Source organism: Pelobates fuscus, chromosome 2 (assembly GCF_036172605.1).
Source record: "Pelobates fuscus isolate aPelFus1 chromosome 2, aPelFus1.pri, whole genome shotgun sequence".
In the NCBI taxonomy this organism is placed as follows: domain Eukaryota; kingdom Metazoa; phylum Chordata; class Amphibia; order Anura; family Pelobatidae; genus Pelobates; species Pelobates fuscus.
The window spans coordinates 393,237,602-393,259,161 of record NC_086318.1 but is presented as its reverse complement, the minus strand read 5'-3'; the positions used below and the strand labels follow the sequence as shown (position 1 = coordinate 393,259,161).

The 21,560-nt window shown below is 39.6% G+C and overlaps 1 protein-coding gene across 1 annotated transcript in view; it reads right to left on the bottom strand.

The window, feature by feature from the left end:
* LOC134587457 (spermatogenesis-associated protein 7 homolog) overlaps window positions 1-21,560 on the bottom strand; it is a 222,910-nt gene that overhangs the window by 63,801 nt on the left and 137,549 nt on the right. Inside the window, exons 5-8 of the mRNA XM_063443834.1 lie at window positions 13,213-13,331; window positions 8,803-9,257; window positions 7,424-7,487; window positions 4,042-4,073 (exon numbers count right to left, since the gene is read on the bottom strand). Of these exons, the coding sequence (XP_063299904.1) occupies window positions 4,042-4,073; window positions 7,424-7,487; window positions 8,803-9,257; window positions 13,213-13,331 (670 nt within the window). The remainder of the gene's footprint in view (window positions 1-4,041; window positions 4,074-7,423; window positions 7,488-8,802; window positions 9,258-13,212; window positions 13,332-21,560) is intronic.

The following is a 21,560-nucleotide window of genomic DNA, read 5'->3' as shown; positions in this document are numbered from 1 at the left end:
AGAAAGCGCTGTTCATTTTAATGTTATTGGAGTTCTGCTGTTTTCTCTGATAGCAGATGAGATACGCACAATGTTAAATACCCTCTTTGTATAATTTTTCTTCAACAATCCTTTTTTAACAATGTGGTCTCTAATAAATTGGTAAGTTATTCATTAGATATTTATCTAGAATTTATGCAATATGTACTGTATTTGTATGATTTTTGTTTATCATTTAATGCTCTTTGGTGTTATGTATTTGTACCCTTTGCATATTCATACCTCCCAACATTTCAAATAGACATAGTTACCCACGCTAATTGTAGGGGTGTGAGTGCGGGTGACCAGTGGCGGGGCTGCTCTAAGACATTTTAAGTGACTTACTAATAATTTATGTAACTAAAATATAATTAAGAACTATGTATCTTGTTTACACATTTTGTATCTTATTGCCACAGACTGTTTTCTAAACACACTTATTATAGTGCGAGAACACAAATGGGGTTTGTGACCAACTGCCCTTTGCCACTGGGCATTGGAGAGGACTGATCGCTAGCCTCCTGCCCTGCGACTATGGCCCTGGAATGTATTGCCCTTTAGCAATTACATTTGGCCATAATGGATTTTTGTACGCTGTTCCTGGCCCTTTAAATACTTTGGAGCAGTGTTACAACTTTTAAACTGGCACTTCGAATGCAGTCGAAGTGCCGAAGTCGTTGAAGTGCCGAAGTGGCCGCCATTCGACAAACGGACACATGGTGGCGGCCATTTTAACGTATTCGAACGCGGTCAGCGGTGTGTGCAGCCAAATCTATGGAACTGTTTGCGGCTACCCAATTGCACGAACACCGCTGACCCGTACCTTCTTCGACAACGCGGCTGGAGACTAAGTCCCGTTCGAAGATTCGAACTCCCGTTCAAATGGGACTTAGTCAATTTCTCAATGTAAAATAGACCGACCGCACAGCCCAAATCCATGGAACTGTTTTGGGCATGAAAATGTGCTTGCGGTCGGTCAAAAGAGACTTTTTAATATTTCTGGAACCACTGAACGGATTTTCTCGAATTTTGAATATGTTGTTCCACAAGTTGTGTTGTTCATAAAAATGTATTATTTTATGAATTTAGTTTTATTCATGTACTATGTAAAATGAGAAAGTTATAAAAATTTATAAAAAGTATAAGTTTTAGCTTGGAGATAATTGAGGAGATACAGTAAGAAACTCAATTATCTCCCATGCAGAGAGGAGGGAATTTGTGGGTTGTAACCATTGTTTGATTGGTTAACGTCTAATTGGTTGTGGGCGTCTCCCTTGCATGGGAGCACTGCATAAAAGCAGAGTACCTGCCATTAAAAATGAGTTCTTCTTGATCCCTCAAAACGTAGCCTTGTCTCGTTATTGGAGGGAGCGGTTATAATCACACTGGGGATTGCTATGCTCTGCATACTCCCCTGAGCTTGAATCACTTAGCTCTTTTAAGAGCTGTTCCTCTTACGCTCTCCTCAGAGGAGAGGTCCTTCCCACACAGTCCTGGATGCTGGAGGTTCACACAGGGTGGAAGGAAGTGCCCTTCGCCACTTGGTCCTGGAGGACAGAAGCTGATCCAGGGTGGAAGGAAAACGGCGAGACTCAAGTCAAGCTACGGCGGTTGCAGAGTCTGCGGTGGTTGTGGTGTCCGGTTCAGTGTTTGTGGTCCTTGGCGCAAGCTAGGAAGCGTCCATCAACGGAGGGTACAGGGTTTCACCGCAATTTAAGGAAACAAAATGGCCATCGCTGATAATTGAGACGGGAGGCGAGGGAGCACTCTCCCCTGCTCAGCAACCTCATGCACAACACAGTGATGCCAGAGCTGGAATATGATGTCAGTCCGGCCCGGCATCACTAAGAGGCACGCAAGGGAGCTCACTGTTCACTTGTCACCCACACTGTATGCCTGCATGCCAGCCGCTCAGCCACTCAGCCCAGCAGCCCCACTAGACCCCAGGTACCGCACACCAGCTGCTAAGGCCAGCAGCCCCACTGAAACCAAGGGACCACACACGAGCCGCTCAGTCCAGCAGCCCCACTGGACCCCAGGGAAACAGAGACTCCATGCCAGCACTCCCAAAGGTAGGGAGGTTGGGTGGAGTGAAATGTAAAAAAAAGGGGGGGTTTGTGTCTGCTAAGGAGTTTTTATGTGTGTTTTTCAGTGAGTGTGTATGTATGCTTGTCAGTGAGTGCGTATGTCAGTGAGAGTGTATGTGTGCTTGTCAGTGAGTATGTGAGTGTGTATGTGTTTGTCAGCTAGAATGTGTGTGTGCTTGTCAGTGAGAGTGTGTATGTGTTTGTATGTGTGTATGTCTCTCAAAGAGTATGTGTGTGTCAGTGTGTGTATCTGTGTGTCAAGGTGTGTGTATGTGTCACTGTGTATATCTGAGTGTGTGTATGTCAGTATGTGTGTCTGGTGTGTGTGTGTGTGTATGTGCCAGTGTGTATCTGTGTGTCAAGGTCTGTGCATATGTCAAGGTGTGTATCTTTGTCTCTGTGTGTATATGAATGTGTGTGTATGTGTCAATGTTTTTATATGTGTGTCTGTGTTGTAATTTGTTTGTGTATGTATGTACGTGGCATAAGTACAGCAATCATATGTGCATACATCCCACCAAACACATATATGTGCATACATCCCAGTAATCAAACACCAACACAACATGCAAACACACTCCTGCAAACACAAACATTACATACGAAACCCCCTGGATTCAAATTAGAACATTCAAGGCTAAAATATGTCCTCAGTGTGTTTCTAAATTTTAATCTAAATTGTCTCCTTGGATTTACAGCATCCCAATGGCCAACTAACTACATGGTTAAATAATTTGTAATTACAGAATCTGCTGCTTGAACACTTTACTGGCTTGGAAGGATTATCTGTAAAAAGCTGCAATCTACATGTAATATACAAGAAAAGCAAGACTAAGCAAATCATTTCTTAAAAACTGTCAGTGTAATTTATAGCTGAGTAACTTAAAACTGGGTACTTAATCTGAAACATCATTAACCATACAAATTAATAGTATGCACGATAATTCCGCTAACAAAGCAACTATTGAGAATCAAACTGTATTCACACAAACTACAATCATGTTACCTGCCAGAGCATGTGTTATGACACCGAGGCACTTCACATTGCGCTAGCCCTACACATAGCTATACCACATCTGAGTAAATTCCAAATGTAATGTAAATTGTGAACTGTCCTACACTATAAAGCCTATGTGTGAGTTGCCCTCAAAGCGATGTCGATACAAATGTAAAACAAAAAACATCTTCTTTACTATTACAAAAAATACATAGCAAAATAAGTTAAAATATGTCAAATAGTGAAGTGTAGTGTCACTATTAGCCTAATGGTGGGGTGGGCGGGGGTGGCACAGGACTTGGCACTTCCCATTTTTGCTGAACACGTTTAGCATCTGAATGACTCTTTTTAGACACTCCAATGTTTACATTGAAGGGTTATATCCACCTTCTTCTACTCTGGCAGTGACACATGATGCGACACGGAAGCCCATCGGAATGCATTGTGTACAATGCTTTCCTATGGGCAAGTTTGAATGTGTACATGGTGCTTCTTACGCGTACACATCATGTCTCCAATACTCTGATACATAATGATCTGTCTGATAAGTCCTCTGTGCTGGAAAAAGGTAAGTCAATGATTTATTTTTATTCATTTTCATGGCAAGGGGAAGGGGGGGACACCTTAATACAAGTAGGGACAGGGGCTAGATTTAGGAATGCAGAACTGTATTCCTAACGCTATAGTGTTCCTTAAATTCAGGACTTGTCAGCTCTTTATTGAAATGTCATATTGTGAATTGAAGACCCCAGACAATATATGGTACATAAGATTGTGTGGAATAAAAAAAGAGATAAAAAAAAAATGCACAGAAAGCACACAGATAAATTGCGTTATGAATTTAGAAATGTTGAGATTTTGTAATAGAAAATCAGTTCAACTTATCTATGTATCATGTTACATTTAAAAAATTTAAATTGACTTTAAAAAAAAACTTACTGTTGTAGTAGTTTGGAAGGATCTGCAGGATTCTAAAATTAGAAATATTATAAAGTAAGATATAAATGAAATAATCTGATAACTGTGTAAATAAATTGATCTCACTGGAAATTTTCTAAAATTCTATGGAGTGAAGCCTCCGGACATTCACATCTTTACAGCAGTATAAGGATGTCTCACATAAAGACACACAGCATATCCAGAGCATTTTATTTACTTTACAAGTTTTAACAGTCGGTAATCATCATTTAGGTAGAAAACAAGAAAAAAACTGATTTGCACCAAGTATAAATTGACATAAGTAATGATGTGTCTATGTGTATATAGTCAATACATTGCTAAACACAAATACACACACCAGTCAAGCCATAACACTTGCTTTTCCCACAGAAATCTCACTTTAACAGTGCTCTCACTACTGCAAGGGATTCTGGGTAGGAGTATGCAAATGAGCTCAACAAAGAGCTTTTCTTGAGAAAGACCCGAACGGGTCGAAACGTCAATCAAGCTGATTGTAAACTGACATTTGGATTAAAATAGTATTTTGTTTATCAAAGACCAGAGAGTGCATCTCTTTTCAAGGTATATATATCTGCTAACGCGGGATTGCACTAGGGCATTGAACTACACAGCAGGAGAAAGGGTGAGTGCCAAGCTACTTATCTTTTTTTGTATCTATATATATATATCTATATCTATATCTATATATATATACATCCATACTTATTTTAATTTATACTTGGCCATTTGAGTAAACGCTGTATCTCCCCCTCTCTTTGTTACGGTAATTATCATTTAGCCTTAATAGAAAATTAATTTTGACTGCAGGTAAAAGTCAATGGACCCATCTATTTCTCCCCTTTTAATACATAAATTTTATATTTTAGTTTGTTCCCTGCTCAGGATAGCAGCACATTTAACCCGAGCTCTCTTGAATGCTTCCAGTTTATTTGTTGCTACCATCCCCACTGGAGCACTGTACATTAATTTTATATTTGGGTGGCTTTTGTTTTTTTTGCAAATTAAATCCCAAAATATCATTAGGTTCTGTATAAATACCCATAGATATGGTACTTGACCAGTAACCGACTATAAACACTGTTTCTGCCCTTAAACACACATTTCAGAAACAAACTGATGTATTACAAAATAAGGGATACTGTATAGCTTATGTAGAGATTTATTGTATTCCTACCTGAATATGAACTCATAGTCCACAAATATTGTACATAACAAATAGACTTTTGGGCTACATTTAGCTTTATAGCGGTTCAGCTCAGCTGAATTTTGTTAATGAAGAAAGATTTAAGATAAAAAAAACGAACATACCAAGAGGTGCGAAAATTGGCCAATCATTGTACTGAAAATCTATACATAATTTAAATATTACATATATATACAGCACACTGATAGGAGCATCTTCCCACCATTTGGTTCACAAATTAAATTAGAAAAAGTAACCAATAGAAGGAAACAGATAAGGAGCAGCAGAACAAAAATCAATCTATATTTATAAATTATATATATATTTATAAAAATATATAATATATGAATATAGATTTTTCTCACTGCTCCTTTTCCCCCTCTTTTGATTGCTTTCTCACGGTGAATAAAATCAACATTTATTGACGATCTCTTCCGTCACTCATTGTTTTTCTCATCAATCTTGTTGTCAAGGACAGAATTCAGAATCACAAATCTAACATACTCGTCTAATGAGCGTTTTATTTGGTTCATGTTTTGGTTTCATCTCGGCTATATTTCGGCTACTATTCAGATAAATTGTAGTTCGTACCAAAACAAATCTCCAAGTCTACTGACAAATTTACTTTAATATTTCCAAACAAGTTGCATTAGTGAATATTTTACATGCCGTTTTTCTTTGTTTTTAAATTTAGAATGCATGCTACACCAGAAACAAAGAGCATGTCTCAGTGCTGTAAGCAGTGATGATCTTACGGTATCTCCAGATGCATAATCTCACGACTACGTAGCGCATGAGACATAAAAAGTAATAACTAGATGATGTCTTTAAGAAGCTAAGATTTAAGTAAAGACATAATATGAATGATCGGTACTGTGAGACCTTTTTCCAGGTAATTGATTTCAGTGACAAATTACCCCAGAAACTTTAACATACAATCTGTTCAGATAATGCTGGATACTGCTGTGCCCGTTATAAGCAGTTTTCTGAGTAAATAGGCATATTTAGTCTTTTTTTCCAAAGACACATTAGGTACATTCTAATCACCTGTGGTTAAACTAAGACTCCCGCTGTGAGAGGATTATCGAGATTATAATTCACCACCAGCTGGTGACTGCGTGTATATGTATATGTGCGTGTATACATTGTTATAAGTTATGCTGGGCTGAGGTTTAAGGGATAAAATGATTCCCATAGATCCAGAACTCAATTTATCCAAGCTGTGCAGTTTCAGGAAAGCAGGTAGCTTTTTCTTTTATTTGGTATTTTTTGGCATTCGTTTTTAAATGCGTTATCTATATATATATATATATATATATAGTATGTATTAAAAATAACCCTTAAATAAATTACCCTTATGGTAAAAGTACTCTAAACATCGTTGAGAAGAATCGAAATTCTGCTAAACTTGGGGAAATGTTTTGTTTAAATGGATACTAAGAGTTAAACAAATTGAAGAGATCTAGAGAAAGAAATAAAATATGTCACAAATGTAGAAATTAATAGTATCAACAAATGAGGATCAATGTCTCTAATTACTCTATTTCAGGCTTTTGTCATAGCAAGTTTGTCCTAGGTGCAACTTTATATTTTAGATTAATGTTCCTGCTAAAGCGCCACGTTTATTTTTAAAGGAACACTGAAGGCAACATAACCAATTACACTGTTTGAAGAGGTTATGGTGCCTGGAGTCTGTCGAAGCCAGGCCCTGTATCACTGCTAAACGGTTTATTCACAGTATGATATAGATGCTCAGTCCCCAGAAAGCTGCAGCCTTGGGCCTCAATTATGATGTAGCAGAGGCAGAACACAGTTCCACCTCATGTCATGCCAATTCATTCCAGGGTCTGGGTAAGGCGTGAAACATAACTTAATCTCCGCCATATTGTCATTGGGGGCTCTGCTTCACACTGCTGGAGAATGAGCATCTCTAGTAACTGGCGAATAAACGGTATAGCAGTGATGAAGGGCCTGGTGGCTACAGACTCAAGGCACCATAGCTAATAAATGTGTTAATTGGTTATGTTGTCTACTGTGCTCGATTTTTTTTTTTTTTTTTTTGATCCAGTGATTAGTTAATTTATACATACACAGACCATACCATTACACATCACATGTTCAGGGTCAAGGCTTATTACAAAGAATACCGTTAGAATTCTAATAAAGAAAAATTCTCACCATTCTTGCAGAATCTAATCGTCGACTGATGTTTTCAGACTGTATGTTATTTTCTTCCAAATATCTATTCAATGGAGATAAAAATGACACTAGTGGGGAAAAACAGTTTTAATCTGTTGTTAAGGAACATATTACTGATTGAATTCTATAAATACGGTTATTAACATAAATACTTATGTAGTGAAATATGTTTAAATAATAATATGTTTAGCTCTGTTGGTCAGTGGATGTAAATAGTTGGATCAATCCTTTGGAACAGTGAACTTACAGGTATTGCTAAAAAAAATACTTTATTTATTCATGGCATCTGGAAAACTGCATCCCCACCCCAATGCTGTTGCTCAACGTCTTGCTCCAGCATCATTCTCTTACCCTTTCTTTCACCAATTTTTCACTCCTCCTTGTATTTTTCTTTTACTATGCATGGGACACTCAGAAGGTAACCACTGGGGCTGCCACTCAACAAACCTTGCCTTTATTTAACATTTATATGATGTAGACCAGAAATGTTAAGTATTTTTTGCACATTATTTTCATTTTCATTTTTGACAACTTACCTGGCTTTTGCAGGGTACATGTTGTCAACTCCTCTGCTGTTTGAAGCTACAGCAAGAAACTTCTGTTAGGTCCACCAAGCTACGCCCAGCCATGCTAGACTTGCTCATTGGTTGAGAGTATCAAATGAACAATCTCAGCCAATGAGTGGAACTCGTTACATACTGTGTTTAGCCAAGTGTCATCTAGTGCATGTCTCCCAACTGTTTGCCTTAAACATGAACATGAGGGTTGACTGGCTGTCCTGTTTCCTCCAATCATGTCCTGTTTTTCCTGGTCACTAATGAACAATCAGTTGTGCAGGTGAATGCATAGCTGAATTACCTGATGTGCTTTGCTTTTATTATGCTTATTAAACAAAACATTGTTAAGGCAGAGTCTAATTACCCTGTCTGCTATTAATGCTGCGTGATTAAACGGCTTGATTCACCTACAGATTGTTCATGAGCGGCCTAATTACCCAACGCATTTTGCCTGCACAGCTTGATTACATAACATTCTGTGTTTGTGATGGACATGTGCCCACATTAGGTCATAAAAAGAGAAAAAAGGGTTGCACTCAATGATAGGTCATGGCATAATGTGTGGACTATATGAGCCAGTATGTCTAGATCTGTTTGTTGGGTCTGTAATTGTAATGTTTTAGTTTTTTTCTAGCTGTGCTATTTTGTATAGTTATTCATAGGACATAACTCTGACCGTGAATGAAAAAAATAATACCAAGTATATATTAGTTGCCATTGATGTGTTATTGTAATAAACAAGGTGAATCTAATTGCGCATGTTGTGTCTGTAGACTATGATTTTTTTTTGTGCTTCGTTACCTGTGACGTTCTTTGAGACTTTCGAAGACAGATTTTGGTGATGGTTGCTTGGCACTATTTTTCTTGCCAGGAGGTTTGTAATACTTGTAATTGGAAAGAAAAGACTGGGAGGATTTTTTTAGTAAACGCGGCTTAAAAGGTTGTTTTGCACTTGTAAATCTTTCTGCATGTTTATCGAGCAGGTCTCCGCTGTAGGTTTTCTTTTCAGGATCATGGTACGTTTTCTTCTTTTCACCTATGTTGCTGGTTGGCCGGTAGTTGGCACGGAGCCCACTGGATGGTAGTACTGAAAAACCCCTGTGATAGTCTCCTCGTTGAATATTAAACATGGTTTCTCTTGCTATCTGAGCTGGAGATTGAGATCGTTTTATTGTCTTCCATCCTTGAAAACTTTGTCCATCTTTGGTACCTGGATTCTCTTTTAGAACAGAATGCAGGTATTCCTTGTTTATTGGCTTCCGATAGAGAAAAATACATTAAATCAAATTAGCACCAAATAAAGAAGAAATAAAATTTAATAAATCTGTACTTTACAAACTATTAAACTATTAATACTGCCTTAATTATGTATGATAAACAAAAGTAATAAATGGATATAAATGCTACTAATCCATTTTTTTTTATCATCCCTTCTATTTGTTCACAACCCTCTTTCTGGATATTACAGGCTTCTCACTTAGGCTTTATATGCTTACTACTCATGGGTTTCCTGTATAACGTTCTAACTTCGAGAAGTCTTCTTGTTATGATGAAGCCTAGCCATTTGTGCCACCAAAGTTTTCATATATTGATTTATATATGTATTTACCTTACTGGTTCTCCATGCTTATGCCTTTGCCTCAAGGCCAGTGCAAGGATTTTTGCCGCCCTAGGCAAACAAAAATCCCCCCCATCAATCACAATGCCCCATCCATATGATCTGCCATATAAGACAACGCTGAAAAGACAGTATGTTTACATTAAAAAGCCTGCAGGGACAGGCTATATACACCAGAACCACTACATCAAGCTGTAGAGGGTTCTGGTGACTATAGTGGCCCTTTAATGTGAGGTAAATTAGAGATTAGTGCCACTAGTAATATACTGGATTGCCTACTTACCACCAGATGACGACAAGACGATGATGATGGGCTTAGACTGTAGTCTGACTCCACTGGTCTGGTGTTAAACAGGCTCTCTATAGGCAGTGCTCACAAAAATAAATGAACAGGAAGCAGCTCCATTCTTTGAGGCACCTAACTAAGATTACAGTCTGGGACCCCAGGGCCTGACCATGAGTATGTCTACAAGGCCCACCCATAAGTCCACCTACATGGCCCACCCATGAGTTCGCTCACAGGGAGTGGAGTGTATGTGTGTAGGGGATGTGTTATGTGTTATTGTAGAGGATGTAATGTGTGTGTGTTCTTATGGAATGTAGTGTATAGGGATACTAGTTTGTGTTAGGGATGTAGTGGGTGTGTATAGGGGATGCAGTGTGTGTTTGTGTGTTAGTATGTGTAAGGGATGCAAGGTATGTTTTTTTGTATGTAATGTAATGCAGTGTGTGTGTCTGTAAGGGTTACATTGAGTGTGTGTAAGATATGCATTAAGAGAAGCTGTGTGTGTGTGTCAGAGAAAAGTCAGTGTTTACATTGTTGCCTTGTAACACCTCTAGTGGCCATTACTCTGACTAGATGTGTTTCCCGATTCAGTGCTACACAATGCTTGCAAGCGGGCTGGGGCTTAAGCTGTGTTTTCACGTTTGTATTCCTTTCACTATAGAGTTTCTGTAAGGGTTTTTCTTCCCATATGTCACATTGAGATATTATGTTTAGGATTATTTATAAGCCTGATGCAGCAGTGTAATCACTGCACCTTCTGAAGCAGTGGAAGGAGGCCCAGAATGAGTGCAGGCCAAGGCAGGGACAGTTCAGTCTCCTTTGACCGATGCAGTGTATGGGACTGGGACTCAGACGAAAGGCAGGCCTAGATCGCCTGACTCTCCTCCCAATCTCTGCCAGCTCTGGATCCCATGCCTGCTGGGTGGAAGCATCTGAAGAAGTGGCACACTCTCTAAAAGCTGCAATGGAGAGGTATATTGGCCAAGCACAAAGATTAGTAGCTGGGCCAGCAAGGAATGCAGGGGAAGACATAATAGCATCTCCCATTTCCACAGCTGAAGAAGAAAGCAGGAAAATGACACATGGGATACGTGCTGCTCTTCTTATGGTATGGTATACAAGAGCTACTCCACCTAATTCCCCCTTCCATGACCTTGGCTCAGCAGTCATGCACCCCTCCCCTAAGGGCCCAGGGATATTCTTTATGTTTGGATATTGAAAATTCGAAGTGAGTTTGCTAACGGCATGAGCCACGGTATTTGATTATCCCTTTCATAAACCAATAAAACTGCCTGCTGAATGTAATGGCTTACATTTCTTTCACTTTCTTCACTAAGTGTTATTTTATTTTTATTTTTTTTTATTTTTTTTTAGGTTAGAGGTGTTAAGAAGGAATAGTACATGAGTTCAGTTAATTTTACTTTCAAGCTGTCATTTGTCATAACATTATGGAAATGGGCCTACAATTATAAATAATACAAAGTGAGGATTCTTGTTAAAAAATTAAAATGAATTCATTTTAAGAAGAGCTACTTCTACTGGGCTGCAATTAATAGAAATCTAAGGAATAGAAGATTCTAATGGCTGTTTAAAAAAAAAAAATAATGCCCCAAACACCTAAATCAGTTCAGCTTGCTAATGTGTTTTAGGAATAAGTGTCCCCTTGTTCACACTGACCCAGCGAAAAGGGAAGTTTCTCATTTAGAAGTATAGGATTTAATGTATTGCAGGAGCAGCATGGCAATTGCTATGGATTTGCCATTTTAGAAGCATTGGATTGGTCAGGAGAGTATTGATTACCTCCTGGAGGTGGTGCCGCAGCGAGGGATCATCCCACCACTGGATCAGAAATAACAACTCACCATTTTGAGTTTTGGGGGCCAGTAATCTAAAGGGACTAGAAAACACTCCAGTGCAATGAACCAAGACATAAATATATTAATTATTTAGTATTCCGTTAATTTGCTATACTGATTCTCGGCAGACAAAACCATGCAAAACAATCCTGAGTGAACATTGTGCGTTTCTGAGTGTGTGGCTGTATACGAGGCAGTATTTGACATACACCTTCCATATAATAAATTGTGAGCTAAGGGTACTAATCAACGTTTTCAGAGTTATGGAAATGGATGCTGTGTAATAATCAATACCCAGAACCTAATGAAAACTCACTTTTTGAAAGGTGAAAGAAAGTACTTGGCAGAGTGCAATCTGTTTTCTCACTGTTAGACGGAACAGGTGTTCTTAACCCAATGCCCGAAACATTCCAATGGTCCAGAATTTAGAAATGTGTCAATGAACTTACTTGGTTAGATTCTATGACACTGGTATTACTACTGGCTGTTTCAACAAGCTGTCTGAACTCAATTAACATAGAACAATATACAAATAAATATGCAACATTCTCTTTGGATAAGAAAGAATACAACAGTTAGAAAAAATAAATATAGCTTTTGTAACAGAACATAGGAGAAAATGTGAACGTTTTGTGAGTTTTTCTGATTCACGGTTGAGGCTTATTCACGAATTAGGAAAATGTATTGCTAGGAAAATTAAAACAGCAACACTGTAACAGTAGCATAGTTGGAGAATGTTTCCAAAACAACACTTTTCTCTTAAAGTTTGCAGTTAAACAAATGTTTTATTGCAATTTGATTTTTAATCATTTACAATTCGGTGCTCAATGAATTAACCTCACAATACAGATTATGTGTTTATTTACACTAATTAACCATGTAATCATGTAGGTTTGAATGCTTATATAAATAAGGAAAGGATAACAATTTAATTTAAAGGAACTCCATAGCTACTATAGTGTGCTGTAGTGGTTATGGTGCAAAGAGTGCCCTGGTGTCCCATCTTTCCCAATGTAAGGAGTCAGAATTTAATGCTTTGATTTCCTACCTGGGGTCATCCAGGTACTGTTTCCCACCTCTTCCCACTCCCTACAGCCTCTATCGCTCAGTGACAGCTTACGCTAGCTCAACTGAGCTAAGCCTTACAGTGCCGTGCTAGCACATTAACCAGTGGTCATCAGCTGATCAATATCAGGCAATGAGCTAAGACTTAACCATTAAAATATAATTCTGTGTTTTTTTTCCTTCAATATACACAGTATATATTTGTATTAGAACACTCTTGCTAAAGTGATTTACTGTAAGATGTTAGCCTTTGCAATTATTACTAGAAACACAAAATGAACAAATATTGACCTGTAAAATGAACTTCCTCTGTATCGTCATAGAGATACATTGCACCCTAATTAAATTTACACTAAGCTGTAATAAAGGAAGAGAGCAGCACTGACCGTCCATTGTTCGGGGAATGTTTCTCCGGAATGATGAGATGAAGAATAAATATCCTGGATTTCTTTCTTGTATTTATCAACGGCTTTGATAAGTTTTTCTTTTTTCTGTTGATCCTTAACTGTTAAAACAAAAAGAGTAAAAATTAACAAAACAAAACTAGAAACCCATTTTCTTAATTAATTTTTCCCCCCAAAAAATATAACCACACTGGAGGTCACATTTACCCATTTGTTTGCCTAATAATGCACAACTGGCTAGCTCTATGAAAAATGATTGGCGTGCCCCTTAAATACAGTGTAGAGATGTTAACTCCTTTATCTGATAGAAGTGGTTATAGTGCTTGCCATTTTACCAGGTTAATACTAATTGAGAGTCCTGGAGCCTTTAGCCGACCTTCAATGCCATCTTTAGGGGAAATCTCCATTTTATTTCAATTGCATCTATAAAAGTACTCAGAACTCTGACGACTTCACCCACAACACAAAAAAGTCCACAATTATCTTGTGAGAAAGTCGGAACCTCTCCAGGTGAAAACCATTTTTTGCACAAATTTCTGTTATTTTCTCAAAGATGCTTGTGAGTTTTATTCTCTTCTAAATCAATACTAATTAACTTGGTGCAATTGATTAGATGGAAGCAGATGGTAGAACCTCAGAGGACTCAATACGTATGGCAATACACTTTTATTACAAAAACATTTTTAATTTTGATTGTGGACATTCCTTTTTTTTTATAGTATTTGGATTACTTTATTACCTTTATTTTTTTTTAAAACTTTGTTTATAATGTAATAAAAGATTATTGCTATACCTATTGAGACCTGTGAGGTCCTACCATCTGCTTCCATCTAACGAAGGGCAGTGTCTCTTCTACTGACACAGAGGTTATAATGCTGTGAGCCTGGTCTATTTGGCTCTCACTCAAGTGAGCAGTTATTTGCACCTTATAAATATATTTACCAATTGTAATAAGGTTTTACACAAGAAACACTCTTCTTTTTGTTTTATTCCTCTCTTGAGTTCATCTATTTTAAAGACAGGTCCTGATATCACCTTATTATACCATTGTTGATCTGAGCCTATCCTCCAGGGGCTCTGTACCATGTGAGTGCATCCATATCTACAATATACATCCCTTTATTTTGAGCGTATTACACTAGTTTGCCCATTTTTACGTTTCCTGGTGTATACCTTCCCTTGTTATAGAAGGGGTAAGTGTGTACCTTTATAGCGTTCCACTGGGTTTACAGGAGTGGCTTTACACTGTATAGTAACCCCATGTAATGCTATTGTACAACAGTGAACACCCCAAAAAATGGTTAAAAATAAATAAAAAAAAGTAATTTAATGGCAATCAATGCAATGTTATAATGATGCGCTCCTCAAGTCACTTGGTGTTATATCTCAATCCACTACAAGAAAATATTTGACTAATAATTTACATTTTATACAAGGTAACACAAAGTTAACTGAATTAATCTCTAGAAAGACATAGTCTTCATAAATTAGTTTAATAAGACTGACTGATATGCGTATGGTTTGCCTAAACATTTCTAGAAATATCTATCAAGCACAGGTCTGGAAATGCTGAATGTTTGTAACAGATGTTTCTTCCAGATGTTGTATTGATTCTATCAGAGTATTTCACTGTTATGATAAAGATCTGACTCACGGAATTTATATTTAACCCCATTGCTGTGTAAGGCTAATGTGTTGTGAATTAAAAGAAAACAAAACGCTGAACAAAACACGTACTTGCCAAGGAGAGATACCTTTAAACACACGACAAAGACATATGTATAATTTTTGTTTCTATTTTTTTGATACTGATAAATCTCTGCTTGACAGAGATTGTCTTAGAAAACCGCATATTCACAAAGATTAACAAGGGAAGAGTAATGGAAGACAGACATTTTTGAACTTTATTTATAGTCATAACTGTTTTATCCTCAGATGTTGCATGTCATAAGTTTTGCAGTTCTGGAAAATATGAGTAATTTACGAGTGGTACACTTAAGATGAAATTAAACTCAGACTTGGATTAATAAACTGATTAAATGCTGCATCACCTTGCCCGAAGAATAAAGCAATTCTCGACAAGTTCCTCTAGTTCTACAGAAAATCAAATAGGAATAGGTGGAACGTCTTTAAATCATGGTGATCTGATTGAGTTAAAGAGGAACCAACACTTTGAATGAAACCTTTGAATAAAATATTGAAAATCACCGATAACGTGCCTTAAGAATTTGTTCATCTGATGCTACGTTTTCTTTAAAGTTTATACTCAAAATTTTGCAAATGATATCGCAGTCTAGTTCGGTTCAGGGACATCCAGGGCATGTATTGCAAATTAGCAGAATAAGTGGAAATATTGTAGAATTTCTCCTCTTCTATGTATGCTTTCTCAATGCTGGCTGCCAAGAGCAAATTACAGCGTTTATTACAATAAGTGAGAGAAACAGACTTGAAACTTTGCAAAAAACTGACCACTGGTATTTTATTAAAAGTTGTCACATTCTAGACTTGTCATTATGACAGGGATTTACTTCTTTTTTTTTTTTTTTTGTAAATATCTTTTTATTGAAAAGATTCTCAGAATAGTTAACAAGAAAGGTTGAAATGCTAAGAAACGCGCAGGTTTCAGATGAGCAAATGAACTAAAAAAAAACAATTAGTAATTATTCAATCGAGATACGCAGATCTCATGTGTAACCATGGTAAGGGAGACACACAGGTCTCAAGGTAAACTGAGTGTTCATCAGACAACATGCATATATCTTGCATTGATGCACGGTAACAATTTTGATGCCCTTCCAACATGACCTGGCAGTGTTCTGCTGGTGTGTAAGACGATTTTCGTGTGTGGGGAAGCATGTATACTGTAATAGATTGTGTGAGCGTAAAGCCGCGTAGGTCTCGGGTTTGTGCTCATACAACCCTGCCTATTGTGTGACTACCTGTTTCAACTTCTTAGGCACCCTTGGTAATGGGTTCCCTTTCGGGTCCCTTGCCTCTTCTGGGCTCCTCTCTGGGTAAGTATCCTAATCGGTCCCGCTGGCTCATTGTGAATGACCGTGACTATCTGGCTGCGAGTCGTCTAGCTAGGGTAGTACGTGTCGTCGGTTGGTGTGCTAAGACCCTCTATGTGGACCTCCGTAGGGAATTTGTGGTTGTAATGTTGTTCCCATGTAAGATATATGGTCCCTATGCTGGGTCCCGGGTTCGTGTCATAAAGTGAGTCGTTGTCGGCTCTTCAGGGAGGCGTCACATCTAAGGTCTGTCCAATGTGTCCGGTGTGCATTTGGTAGTTGTGCAGCGTTATTCGAGTGTTTTGTGGTCAGTCCTCCCTAGTCTTTTTTTTTATTTTATATTTTTATTTATATTTATTTATTTTTTCCTTTTTTTTTTTTTTTTTTACCCCGTCTCTCCTTCCCAGGGTGCTCTTCCTTTGCGTATCTGCCTGCCAGTAGGTCATGTTGGATGGCATCGTCTTCTAGGTTGCCCTGTGTCAGGGTACCTGAGGCCTCTACCTCTAAGGGAGGTAGAGACTTGGTGGTGTATCCGTCCAGGCGAGCTGTCCTCTCCGTTCCTCGCGGTTCATCCAGTCACTTAAACACCGGCCGCGAGGAATCCACGTCCTTTTCTAGCAGGACGCTCAATACGTGACGTCATGACGCTAGCACGAGCTATCTGTCACTCAAGTGTCCGATATCCAATCGGTACTTTTCAGAGGCGTGATTTCCATCCAGAACCAGGGTATTTAAGCTTACTCCTTACTTCAGCTCATTGCCCTGTCGTGGTTCTAGCTTGTCTAGTCACTCAGTGCTCTGGTATTCTAGTTTGCTCTTTTGGTTTTGACTCGGCTCGTTGTACTACCCTGTTTCTCTGTTATCCCTTGACCCGGCTTGTCTCTCGCTTATCTGTCTTCTCGTTCCCTCGACCTCGGCTTGTCTCTGACTATTCTTTACTCTCGGTACGTTAGTCCGGCCATTCTAAGGCCCGGTATACGTACCTTTCCACTCTTTGTACTCTGCGTGTTGGATCCCTGTCCCGATCCTGACATTACGACAGGGCCAATGGATCCTGCAGGTACAAACAGTCAGCTTGGTTCTTCGGATCCCAGGTTTGACGCCATGGAACATAGGATGGATCAGATGGCTTTGGCACTACAGGCACTTTTGTCTCGTGCTAGTAATCCACCTGAGGAGACACGTACCCCTTCTATCTCTCCTGCAGTCTCAGGTCTAGAGGTAGCCACTGTAGGTGCTTCTTCCCGTATTACCCCACCAGTACGTTATGGCGGGTCACCGGAGAAGTGTCGTGGCTTTCTAAACCAGATTAGCATCCATTTCGAACTACAACCCCGCTCTTATCCTACAGATAGAGCAAAAGTTGGATTTATTATTACTCTGCTCATTGAAAAAGCTTTGAGATGGGCCAATCCTTTATGGGAGAATGATAATCCACTCGTCTATAATTATAATGCCTTTGTAGCTGCGTTTAGAAGAACTTTTGACCCTCCTGGCAGAAAGGTCAATGCAGCTAGATTAATGTTGCGCCTTAAACAGGACAATCGAACACTTGTGGATTATGCACTAGAGTTCAGATCCTTGGCGGCAGAAGTTAAGTGGAACGAACAGGCTTATATAGATGTGTTTCTGAATGGGTTATCAGATGTAATTCTTGACGAGGTCGCTACTAGAGAACTCCCTGAAAATTTGGAGGATTTAATTTCTTTTATATCTCGTATTGATGAACGCTTAAGAGAGAGGCAGAACACTCGAGATAGGACCCGTAGACCCTCCTTTAAACTAGCGCCTACCTTTCAAATCTCTGAGTTCGAAGACTTACGTATTCCTGAACCTATGCAGATAGGCAGTACTCATCTCACTGAAAGGGAGAGACAGTACAGGAGAAGGGAGGGTTTATGTATGTATTGTGGAGTCAGGGGTCATTTACGCCTAAATTGTCCCAATCGTTCGGGAAACGCTCGCACCTAAGTTCCTCTAGAGGACAGGCCTTGGGTGTTTCTACTTTGTCCTCTATTCACAACTACAAGGAGCTCAGGCTTGTGTTACCCGTTTCTTTAAAGTGGGAGAAGGGAGTAGTTAAGACTATGGCACTAATCGATTCTGGAGCTGCTGAGAGCTTTATAGATCAGGGTTTTGCTGCCAAGCATGCTATTCCATCCCAGTTAAAAGAGACACCTCTGGCTGTTGAGGCCATCGATGGTAGACCGTTACTTGAGCCTGTTATTTTTCATGAGACCATACCGATTAACTTGACTGTTGGCATCCTGCATAAAGAGGATATATCCTTGATGCTCATTTCTTCTCCGTCTATTCCCATAGTTCTGGGGTACTCCTGGCTGAGGAGACACAACCCTATTATTAATTGGGAATCAGGGGAGATAGTTTCATGGGGAGAGAATTGTCAAGAAAAATGCTTGCGGAAGGTCTTACCTCTTGGGTTAACTAATACATCGAATACCTCTGACAATCCTACAGAGACACAAATTCCGCCTCAGTATCTAGATTTAAAGGCAGTATTTGACAAAAAGAAAGCCGATACCTTACCCCCACACAGGTCCTTTGATTGCAAAATTAACCTACTCCCTGGTACCATGCCTCCCAGAGGTCATGTATACCCATTATCTATAAAGGAGAACTCAGTCCTAGAGGAATATATTCACGAGAATTTAGACAAGGGATTCATCAGGAGGTCCTCCTCCCCTGCCGGGGCTGGATTTTTTTTTGTTAAAAAGAAAGATGGTTCTTTGAGACCTTGTATTGATTATCGAGGCCTGAATAAGATAACCATTAAAAATGCCTACCCGATTCCCTTGATCACCGAACTCTTCGATCGTTTGAAGGGCTCTACAATTTTCACCAAGTTAGACCTCAGAGGGGCATATAACTTGGTGAGAATCCAGCAGGGACATGAGTGGATGACGGCATTCAATACTCGATATGGCCACTATGAATATACCGTCATGCCTTTTGGGTTATGCAATGCACCAGCAGTATTCCAAGATCTGATTAATGAGGTTCTTAGGGAATTTCAGCAAGAGTGCGTCATTGTATACCTAGATGATATACTCATTCATTCTAGTGACATTGAGATTCATCACAAACAAGTCAGGAGGGTTTTGCACAAGCTTCTCCAGCATGGCTTGTACTGCAAGTTGGAGAAATGTAGCTTTGATCAAACCCAGGTAACCTTTCTCGGCTATGTGATCTCTGGGGAGGGATTTAAGATGGATCCGGATAAGCTCCAATCCATTCTAGAGTGGCCTTTACCCACAGGTCTTAAAGCCATACAGAGATTTATTGGTTTTTCCAATTATTATAGGCGCTTTATTAAGGGCTATTCTTCCATTATTGCACCTATCACTAACATGACCAAACAGGGGGCTGACACTAAGAATTGGACTACTGAAGCTCTCCTTGCGTTCAAGACTCTCAAGGAGCTTTTCGCTTCCGCTCCAATTTTAGTTCACCCTGACACTTCTCTGCCATTTTTGCTCGAGGTAGACGCATCAGAGACTGGTTTAGGTGCTGTTCTATCCCAAAGGTTGGGTGTTGATAAACCATTACATCCATGTGGATTTTTCTCTAAAAAATTGACCGGTACTGAAAGCAGGTATGACATTGGTGACAGAGAATTACTAGCGGTTATCAAGGCTTTGAAAGAATGGAGACATTTATTGGAAGGTACATTACATCCTGTTACCATCCTGACAGACCACAAAAACTTGTCTTATATCGGAGAGGCCAAGCGTCTGTCCTCCAGGCAGGCTCGTTGGTCGTTGTTTCTTACCCATTTCAATTACGTTCTGACTTACAGACCTGGGTCAAAGAATTCTAAAGCCGATGCGCTATCTCGCCAATATGAACCCTCTGCTTCAGTTGAACCACTTTTGTCTTCCATTGTACCCAAATGCAATATTATTGCTAATACCAGTCTCAAAATTCATTCCCCGCTACTTGACCAGATCTTGAAGTCACAACATCTAGCTCCCGGAAACACTCCTGAGGGAAGAAACTTTGTTCCTCCTGAACTTCAACTGGAGCTCTTACAATGTTTTCATGAAAGTAAAATAGCTGGTCATCCTGGTATTCGCAAGACGTACTCTCTGATATCCAAGGATTTCTGGTGGCCTTCACTTCGTAAGGATATTGAGGAGTTCGTCGCAGCTTGTGAGACTTGTGCCAAGACTAAACTATCTCATGCATCCCCATGTGGCCTGTTACACCCCTTGGACATTCCTGAGAAACCTTGGTCCTGTTTGTCCATTGACTTTATCGTTGATTTGCCTGCTTCCAAAAGACAGACTGTTATTCTCACGGTGGTGGATAGATTTACCAAGATGGCTCATTTCGTGCCATTACCTAAACTTCCGACTTCCCCTGAATTGGCGGAGATTTTTGCGAGAGAAGTTTTTCGCCTACATGGGATCCCTTCAGAGATTGTTTCTGATAGAGGTTCTCAATTTGTCTCACGTTTCTGGAGATCCTTTTGTTCTCAAATGGGCATCAAATTGAACTTCTCCTCTGCCTATCACCCTCAGTCTAACGGAGCTGCTGAACGTACTAATCAAAAGATCGAACAGTATCTGCGTTGCTTTGTTTCCGAACACCAGGACGATTGGGTCGGTCTGATTCCTTGGGCGGAGTTCGCACACAATAACCTTGTTTGCGATTCAACTCGCTCTAGCCCTTTCTTCATGAACTATGGCTTTCATCCTTCGATTTTTCCTTCGGTTTCCTCTTCTCAGGGGATACCGTCGGTTGATGATCATGTCGCCAACCTGAAGAAATTATGGGATCAAACTCGACAAATTCTATTACATAGTTCCTCACTGTTCAAGAAACACGCGGACAGACATAGAAGAGCGGCTCCTGTTTTTGTTCCTGGGGATAGGGTATGGTTGAGTACTAAGAATATCCGCCTAAAAGTTCCGTCCATGAAATTTGCTCCTCGTTACATAGGTCCTTACAGGGTTCTCACTCGTATCAATCCGGTTGCGTATCGCCTTGCTCTGCCACCTGCCTTACGCATTCCTAACTCTTTTCATGTCTCCTTGTTGAAACCCCTCATTTGCAACAAATTCTCCTCTAAGGTCTCCTCGCCTCGTCCTGTTCAGGTGGAGGGTCGGGAGGAGTACGAGGTCAGCTCCATCATTGACTCCAGAATTTCAAGGGGAAAATTGCAATATCTGGTCAACTGGAGGGGATATGGTCCTGAGGAGAGGAGTTGGGTACCTCAGGAGGACGTCCATGCTTCTCGCCTTCGCAGAGCATTTCACCTTCGCTTCCCATCTCGCCCCGGTTCATTCCGCCCGGTGG